The sequence below is a fragment of the Symphodus melops genome (assembly GCF_947650265.1).
Source record: "Symphodus melops genome assembly, chromosome: 18".
NCBI lineage: Eukaryota > Metazoa > Chordata > Actinopteri > Labriformes > Labridae > Symphodus > Symphodus melops.
In genome coordinates, this window is record NC_136708.1 from 216,062 (window position 1) to 226,070 (window position 10,009).

The 10,009-nt window shown below is 47.0% G+C and overlaps 1 protein-coding gene across 1 annotated transcript; it reads left to right on the forward strand.

Annotated features, from left to right (window-relative positions):
* Nucleotides 1-633: 633 nt before the first annotated feature.
* On the forward strand, nt 634-2,714 carry LOC306839872 (tumor necrosis factor receptor superfamily member 6B-like; the record flags this gene model as incomplete). Its single annotated transcript, XM_079368816.1, has 3 exons — nt 634-1,039; nt 1,765-1,947; nt 2,177-2,714. The coding sequence occupies 3 exons, from the start codon at nt 634-636 to the stop codon at nt 2,527-2,529; spliced, it is 942 nt and encodes a 313-aa protein (XP_079224942.1). The 3' UTR covers nt 2,530-2,714.
* Between the last annotated feature and the right edge of the window lie 7,295 nt (nt 2,715-10,009).

A 10,009-nucleotide genomic window follows, 5' to 3' on the forward strand; every position in this document is an offset into this window, starting at 1 on the left:
GTGATGACGTCATTAGCGGGACGCAAAACATTCCTGGGAACTATTTACATCTGCTTGTTTTTTTTCTGCATGGATGAGGAGTGTCAGGACATAAATAGAGCCTCGGAGGACGCGAGAACTCCACGCTCCTCCTGACTGGCGGACAGACCTCTCCGGCTCATCCTCACACACACACACACACACACACTAAGAGGTAGGAGACACGGAGAGCGCGCGCACTCTCAGCTGATTCAGACTGTGCAGGCTGAGGACACTTTGAGGAGATTCTTTATTTTTCAGATGTTACGATGGCACTCTGTGTTACCTTTGTTTCAGGTGTTATTCTAATATTCAAGGACCTGTTGAGAGGGTAATGAAATAAATCAAAGACTAATAGTCTCCATAGATCTCAAGGTGTTCTTACAGTTGAGGATTTGATGGATATTTTGAGGGAGAAGCGGGAAACAGGTGTTTTAAATTGACGCAGAGAGTCGATAGAAATGATCCGTTTTCAGGAGCACGCGCTCATTTTATTGGATTCTTTGTGACTGATGTCTCCTTTTTATGACATTATTTTCATGATTAGTTATCTCGTTCATTGCTGCTGTATTTTCATGTGTTACCTGATCCTCTCTTCCTCCTTCCTCTCTCCAGATGTTGAGGACATTCAGGAAGACATTGCTCGTCTTCCCGGTGCTGCTCCTGCCTCTGGTCCTCGGCGAGGCCGGGCCTCTGACCTTCAGAGACACGGACCCGACCACCGGCAGATCGCTGGAATGTGATCGGTGCCCCCCGGGGTCCTACCTGCGCGCGCGCTGCACGGAGACGCGCAAGAGCGAGTGCTCGCCGTGCCCGACAGGCTCGTTCACGGAGCTGTGGAACTACATAGGAAAGTGTCTGCGCTGCGGGGTGTGCGGACACAACCAGGTGGTGAAGACGGAGTGCAGTGCGGACAGAGACTGTCAGTGTGAGTGCCTTCAGGGATACTACTACAAGAAGAAGTACGACGCGTGCCTGCGCCACAGCGAGTGCCCGTCCGGGCATGAAGTGCTGACTCAAGGTAGGCTGACACATTTAGAGGAAGACATTCTGAACCAGGTGAGAGGTGCCGGGGTGTCACCGTGCTGAGGTTCTCTGCTGCAGTCAGCGCTGACAGCTACAGCAAGCTGTGATGGACACACTTCATGGTGCCTTCACTGTTCTCTGTCCTGTGAGAGCTTCAGTCAGTCAGGCTGCACACACTGCATCAGCAGTTAAAAGAAGTCACACACTGTACAGCACACTGTCAGTGACTGTGATTATTATCTCTAATTATAGAACCGAACTGGTTAGAACATGCACAGACAGCAGAGAAGTCATGTGATGCTCTGATGACATGTTTAAGGAATGTAGATGGGACAGAAGTCAGCATCACTACAAAGACTCTATTTCCCATAATGCCATGTGGGAGGAGTTTGGTTCATCCTCAGGGACTCCTGTGTTTTTTAATATAAAGGGATTTAAAAACAGCTGACAAAGTCCGAACTAATGAAAGCAGAGTGAAAGGCTTTCAGCCTGAAGAGTACTGCCCCCCAGAGGCCCACCGAGGTCACTGCATTTACAATCCATACAAATCTTTACCATGATCTTTGAAAACTGAACACGTGTGATAACGTCTTTATTCATTAATATTTACTAGAGAAGAGGTTGTGTTGGTTTAGAATCAAAGTGTGACCCACCTGAGGTCACTGAGGTCACTGAGGTCACTGAGGTCACTGATCAGCTGATCTGTTGTTGCTCCTGCAGGTACAGCCGATGAGGACACAACATGCCGAGTTTGTCCCAACGGTACGTTCTCCAACACCGTCTCTGCTCTGAAGAACTGCACGCAGCACACAAGCTGCGGCGCCGCGGGGCTGCAGGTGGCGTTGAGGGGGTCCACGTGGCACGACAGCGTGTGCATGAGCTGCAGCGCGTCGGCTTTGAAAGGTAAGATCACAGATTGCTCCAGGTGGGAGGAGAACGGTGCTGGGTTGTGTTTTTATGTCGACTCAAACTTAAAATACTTCAACCAGTTTTCCAAAGAAGCAATGCATGCTGGGATTTTTACTCGACATGAAACGCAGTAGATTAAACTCTGACAACCGATCAGAAGCGAAGTCTTCATCACAATATGCAGCGTGGTCGATCATTAACCTTCTTCCTTCACTTCCTGCAGACGGAGCGGACTACCTCAAAGAAATCCTCCCGTCTTTCTTCGTCCACCACAGAATGATGGTCAGGAGGCTGCGCCACATCCTGCGCAAGCTCCCGTCCGAGGACGGTAGAAAGCACGAAGGACTCTCTGAAATGCACGCGTCAGACCTCCACAAGCGGATCAACGCCTGGGTCGCCACGGCCACGGCGGCGCAGATCCGCCAGCTTCCTGACATCCTGATGAAAACGGGAGCGGTCGGCGCCAGAGAGCGCCTGCAGCAAAAGCTGAGCAGGATCGACGCTCATGTGGCCCAGCTGTGCGGTCGGAACCAGCAGGGGGGCGCGCCTTTCGTAGTTGAAGCAGTTGAAGCTTGAAATAAAGCCGAGGCAGGAAGGAGGTCATTCCTTTTATCAGGAATCCTCCAGGTTAGACTCCTCCTCCTTTCTCAGAGTGCCTTCCTTTCTCTCCTCTTCTCTAAACCAACCTGCAGTCCTGCCTTATTATGAAGTGTGCAGAGCGGCGTGCATGTTCAGGAAGAGTCTCCTGTGTTTGAATGTCCAACACGTCTCCTCACTGTCCCAGCGTCTCCTGTCACTTTCTTCTTTACAGACCAAACTGCTGTCAGGATGCTCCTTCGTGTCTGCAGCTTAACGTGTGTGAGGAACACACAAAAGTCGTTGTGTTGGGATGTTGCTTCCTCTGCCTGAGCGCTGAAGTCTTAATTTATTTTTTTTGTAATTTATGAAGTTTCGATGTTTTTGTACAGAAAGGCATGTTTGTGAGTGAAGGTGGATCACATGTGGCTGCTTCAATAAAGAATCACAAATCTGATTATTCAAGTCTTTTCTGTGTGAAGAAACACAAACAGGAGAGACATAACACACATCACATCAAGTCATTGCTTTGACCTTCACTGACCTTTAATCAAACATCAAGGTGTTTCTCTCACGTGATGCATCACAAGTGGTCGAATGGAAACGCATGCAAGGTCTTTATATAAAAGACTGCAGCCTCTACCATCAGTGTGTGAATGTGTATGAATGGATGAGTTCATACTGATGGACTCTTTACTCTGCAGCAGCCTCTACCATCAGTGTGTGAATGTGTATGAATGGATGAGTTAATACTGATGGACTCTATACTCTGCAGCAGCCTCTACCATCAGTGTGTGAATGTGTATGAATCAGTTAATACTGATGGACTCTTTACTCTGCAGCAGCCTCTACCATCAGTGTGTGAATGTGTATGAATCAGTTAATACTGATGGACTCTTTACTCTGCAGCAGCCTCTACCATCAGTGTGTGAATGTGTATGAATGGATGAGTTAATACTGATGGACTCTTTCCTCTGCAGCAGCCTCTACCATCAGTGTGTGAATGTGTATGAATCAGTTAATACTGATGGACTCTTTACTCTGCAGCAGCCTCTACCATCAGTGTGTGAATGTGTATGAATCAGTTAATACTGATGGACTCTTTACTCTGCAGCAGCCTCTACCATCAGTGTGTGAGTGTGTGTGAATGGATGAGTTAATACTGATGGACTCTTTACTCTGCAGCAGCCTCTACCATCAGTGTGTGAATGTGTATGAATGGATGAGTTAATACTGATGGACTCTTTACTCTGCAGCAGCCTCTACCATCAGTGTGTGAATGTGTATGAATGGATGAGTTCATACTGATGGACTCTTTACTCTGCAGCAGCCTCTACCATCAGTGTGTGAATGGATGAGTTCATACTGATGGACTCTTTACTCTGCAGCAGCCTCTACCGTCAGTGTGTGAATGGATGAGTTCATACTGATGGAGTCTATGAGAGAAGTTTTGCTGGCTGTGTGGGAAAGAGAGACGCAGCAGGGATTGATGGAGATGAGTCACTGCAGCGTTAGGCGTGTGTGTGTGTCTTAGCGTGTGTGTCAGCGTGTGTGTGTGTCAGCGTGTGTGTCAGCGTGTGTGTGTGTCAGTGTGTGTGTTACGCAGCATGTGCTCATACTGTTCACAAACAGTGTTGTTGTGTTGGTGAGGTCACATGTCTGTGTCACTGAACAACGTAAACCACCTTGTTGTTTTTGTCATGTGTCACCGTCTCTGTTATGACCCTGAGTCATCCACTTGTGACCATGTGATGGTCTCGGGTCCGTCGCTGTGTTAAGGCCGTGGAGAGTGGAGGATAGGAGGATTTCAATGCTCGTCATTTATTAAATAAACACTCCAACCTTATGAAGCCCGGTTGTACGGCTACTATCGTTTCATACATGAACACAATAGCGCCATGTTTGACCTTCACTGTTGTTCTATGAAGTAAAGAAAACAGGAGCGAAACAAAATACGTCCGACCAGCGTAGCGTGCACATCGTTCCACGAGGAGCAGGAAGCACAGGCGCTGCTTGATGACGTCGCCACTAAGCGACACCATAATCTCAACCGTTACAACCAGCATGCAGCATGTATATTTATATTTACACTGTGCAGCACGAAGCCTTTGAATATGGAGAAATGCAGTTTCATTGATAAGAATCTGATCTGATGGTCTGATGTGGAGGGATCAGACGTGTGTGTGTGTCAGCAGGCTTTAAGGAGGATCTGTTCCTCTGACATTTAATGACCCCCACTTTAAATGTCTCTTCTCCTTTTGTCCGCCTCAGTCGGCAGAAGTTGGTGGACTTCCTCGTAGAGTCAGTTTTATGAAAGAAGGTGGATTAAGGTCAAACAGCCAACATGCCGATTCATGTCGACCTGTCCTCACCGACTCTGAGGAAGATCTCAGGATGAGGAAACGTGAATCACAACCCTGGATATTTAAGCCTGGATATGTTCCACGTCTCGTTCAACATTCATCCAATGAATGCAGCTCGAATGCAACATGGAGGCGTGAGCCGCTGGATTTGCAACCATGACTGTCTGTGATTAGAAATAGATGTAAGAATACACCATGAAGGTTCCTTTACACCCACACTGAAGGGAGAGCAAGGCACCTTCAAACAGCTGTGAAGAGCACCTGGAAATACCTGCAAGGAGGGCCTTAAAACATGGAAAGAAGCCTTGAAACAGCCTTAGGCTTCCTTGAAATGTCTTAAACTGTGATGTAAGGTCGCCTTGAATCTGACTTATGCAAACCTTGAAACAGACACCACAGACTGTGTCAGAGCCCGGACTGAGTCCATGACCAAGGAGAGCGGTTGGTGTTGTAGACGGTCTAATCATGGCGTGTGGTCACGCTGCAGACTGTGTGGGGAGTTCCTCTTCAAACAGACTCCACAGTGTGTGTGTGTGTGTGTGTGTGTGTGTGTGTGTGTGTGTGTTTATTCTGATTTCATGATGAGACTTCTCCTCTTCCAGCCTCAGTGACATCAGACACTGTGTGTGTGTGTGTGTGTGTTTGTTCTGATTGGTGACATCAGACACTGTGTGTGTGTGTGTGTGTGTGTGTGTGTGTGTGTGTGTGTGTTTGTTCTGATTGGTGACATCAGACACTGTGTGTGTGTGTGTGTGTGTGTGTGTGTGTGTGTGTGTGTGTTTGTTCTGATTGGTGACATCAGACACTGTGTGTAGGTGGAAAGGCATTGTCCTGTACTTCTCTAAACCTTTTAATAAGAAGTGGCGAGCATGTTCATGTGAACCAGGAGCTTCATTTTAATGATGGACACAGTCTGAATGTCGAGTGAGCAGCATGTGGTCACATGTGTCTGTTTTCATAGGATCAGCTTTGGTCCATTGATGGAACAGCAGGACACATGTTATTGTTATTTATTCTCAGGCATCACGGAGGGCAGGCCCTCATTTACAACCAGCTGCAGAACTCAGTTATTTAAAGTGTGTCTTTGCTTTGGACTCGTCCTTCTCGCAGTGAATCCTTTTCAAGGATGATGAGAACCTTCTGTACTCAACAGGAAGTGCACGTGTGTGAGGTGCAGGCGAGACCTTACGGAGAAGCTGGTGCCAAACCACAGCAAAGGTCTGAGACAGTGTTCGGTCCTGACCCGCTCTCACCCTCACCCTCGCCCTCGCTCTTTGGACTCCGTTCGGCATGTCTTGGTCTCGGAGCTGTGTGAGATGAGGAGCCTGACTGACCTGAAACGGTCTCCATTGTTTAGTTGATGGTGAATCTGATGCAGAGGTTTGAATCTGCTGATTGGAAGAGACAGATTCACACAGAAGCTAAAGACTGACGGGGGGGTCCGGGAGGCAGACACACTAGGTACTTTTAAGAATAGACTTCAAACTTTTCTTTGTGATAAATCTTATAGTTAGGGCTGGCTTAGGACCAGCTCATAGTTCTGCTGCTATAGGTCTAGACTACCGGGGGAACTGGCACCAGGATCTCTGATCTCTCTCTCTCTCTCTCTCTCCCAGCTTTCATATCTTATTACTGCTTGTCTCTATCTTTATATTCTAACCTCTCCTTTTTCTGGGAGCTCCTGAGCTCTCTTAGGTTCCTTGGGACTGTTGGTGAGGATGGCCTGCCCCCCCCCACCCCCCCCCCCAACCTATCCTATTCTTCTTTCTGCATCTTGTCCCATTTTCAAGCCCAGCACAGTTTAGCAGATGGCTGTTCATCATGATCCGGGTCTGCTGAAGCATGGTCTTGTTACCTGCTCTTTTGTTAATGTTAACAGACAAACAGTAAGGTCCTTTACCTGCTTTTGTAAAGTGTCTCCAGATAACGGCTGTTATGAATTGACGCTATATAAATAAAGATTGATTGATTGATTGATTGATTGACTGATGGATGAGTGTGGAGGCAGGAAACAGGAACTAACCGACTCCTCTGACAGTTTCCCCTCAAAATAATCAAACACAAGTTTCCTGAAGCCAAATGGAGAGAGACAGAGGCGTGCTTGTTTGAACTATGAAACCAGGCGGGGAATCCACCTGCGGCGTTCAGCATGTTTTTGTCTGTGAGGTCTCTGTATTGTAATGTATGAAGTTTGCAACATGCACACGGCCTGTTTCCTCGTCATAGATGATGAATTAGATCCTGAAATATAAACCAGGAAACAAACGGGTCGAACTGTTACCTCAGAAGAGTCATCATGACCACAGACACACAACGAAGTAAAACACCTGTCTCTGACAAAACCCCGAGAAAAACCTCCAACAATGAGCAGGAAATGAGATTTAACCACCTTATTTGCCTCTATGAAGGTTTATTCTCTGATGGGCCCACTGCCCAACAGAAATGTAGTTTTGCTTATGTAAATTATGTAATTTGAATTGTCTGTAGCTCTGCCCCCTAGTGTTTAAAATGAGTACTGCAGTCTAAACTCTAATCATCACAGAGAGCTGTCTCCCCCCCTCCTCTCACACAGGTCAGCATGTGGTGGACACTGTAGCTTCAGTGTTTAGCCAGCTCTGCATGTGGTGGACACTGTAGCTTCAGTGTTTAACCAGCTCAGCATGTAGAGACACTGTAGCTTCAGTGTTTAGCCAGCTCTGCATGTGGTGGACACTGTAGCTTCAGTGTTTAGCCAGCTCTGCATGTGGTGGACACTGTAGCTTCAGTGTTTAGCCAGCTCTGCATGTGGTGGACACTGTAGCTTCAGTGTTTAGCCAGCTCTGCATGTGGTGGACACTGTAGCTTCAGTGTTTTGCCAGCTCAGCATGTGGTGGACACTGTAGCTTCAGTGTTTAACCAGCTCTGCATGTGGTGGACACTGTAGCTTCAGTGTTTAGCCAGCTCTGCATGTGGTGGACACTGTAGCTTCAGTGTTTAGCCAGCTCTGCATGTGGTGGACACTGTAGCTTCAGTGTTTAGCCAGCTCTGCATGTGGTGGACACTGTAGCTTCAGTGTTTAGCCAGCTCTGCATGTGGTGGACACTGTAGCTTCAGTCTCTAGCCAGCTCTGCATGTGGTGGACACTGTAGCTTCAGTGTTTAGCCAGCTCTGCATGTGGTGGACACTGTAGCTTCAGTGTTTAGCCAGCTCTGCATGTGGTGGACACTGTAGCTTCAGTGTTTAGCCAGCTCAGCATGTGGTGGACACTGTAGCTTCAGTGTTTAGCCAGCTCTGCATGGGTCTGTAAAGCTTTCTGCGTTCTAACCTCTCTCCATGTTTCATCTCCAACATTGATCCTAGTTTGAGCAGCTTTCTGCTGCTGGAGCTTATTAGAAACATGCAGAGGCTTTTTAGCTCGGGTACAATCACTTCTATCTGAAGCAGTTCCACTGCCCGCTTCCATCACTGCAACACCTGTTCACCTGATAACTGCTCTCATATCTGGCAAACCCAGGGGCGTCCAAAACGGCCTTCAAAGCCCCGCCTACCTTCTCTGGTCCAATCAAATCCCGAGGTCATGTGTTTGGACTGTCTGTAACATGTTAAAGATGAAATAATCACACACATCAGAGATCTGTATCCATGTCTGAATGTTTGGTTCAGAAACGTCTCTTCCTCATTTCACACCAGATGACAAATTAAAACATTGGGCCGTCAGTAGGCTAGCTGTTCACATTCGACCTGTGACCTTTCCTGCTTGTCCTCCACTCTCTCTCTCTCTCTCTCTCTCTCTCTCTCTCTCTCTCTATGACTCTCTGTGTCCAGTCTCCACAACAAGCTTCAGAATGTGTGAAACAAACCGGGCTAAGATGTTTTTAATCCGTTCTTTTAAAACACAGTGTGACCTCGGAGGATTTCAAACTCATTGTTGGTTTCATGAGAGTTTTCTGTTTGTCAGATTTGTGAGTTGATTCTGATGGTTTAAGAACAAAAGAAAGATGGCGGACTGAAGTTACCTTTGCCTGTAATAGGAGAGGTGAGTTTCCCAGTAACACCCTTTGTTTCATCAAAGACTGCAGATTAACTCTGGTAACTCCTGTGTTGCAACACGGGGAATGACGCTTTGCAGGAAATGTGCTTGACTTTCAAACGTGACAAACTTTAAATACCGCGACGTCGCTCTGACCTCTGAGCCGAGGAAAAGTGCTGACTCAGCGTCTCTGTGAGCTGTCAGTCAACCAGGAGACACTTTGCCTTCAAATGTTGAAATCTCTTTTTCTTGGTGAACCTCAAACTGCCTCCTTCTGATTCCTGCTGGTCTGCAGAGAAACAGGCCGACTTCCTGTAAACCAGACAAGAAGCTCTTTGAACTCTCTTACACTCGAACAGTTTCACTTTTACAAAAATAAACTCAGGGACCGAGACCAGTGTTCCCACACTGTGACAGGAATAGCTGAAGGCTCAGACACTGACAGGAAGACAGGTATTTCAGGTGAATGACCCTGCACCTCCTGAAAAGCTGCACTTACTGGAACTGCTGGAATGAACCTGCTGAACCGGCACAAATCCATTATGAGCAACAAAGTCTGTCCCGGGTTCAGAGTACCTGCAGAGACCCGGGTTCAGTGTAGACCTGCAGAGACCGGGTTCAGTGTAGACCTGCAGAGACCGGGTTCAGTGTAGACCTGCAGAGACCGGGTTCAGTGTAGACCTGCAGAGACACTCGGGACGGCCATGAGACACAAATTCAGACTTCTCAGAGGTCTATGATCCTGATTTATTAAGTCTCAATGGTGCAAATGAAATCAAATGAAATATGTAACTATGTAATAATAACTGTCTTTTCAAATGATGTGAAAATATGAACTCTTTGTGTTAGAAAATCCAGCTTTTAATATTTCTCCCTTTTCAAGGTAACAAGATAAATAATAAATTAGAAAATGCTCACAAAGATACAAACTTAACAAACAAAACTGATCGACTTTGAATCTTCTTCATCCTGCTTTTCTTCTTCATCCTCCTCGTCTGCTCGTCCATATTTACTGCTGATCTTTTCCAGCTGCTCAACCAATCAGCATCAAAGTCTTTGAGACGTCTCTCTGCTGTCGCTGTGTAGCTGCTGTTTTACACTGTTTGTG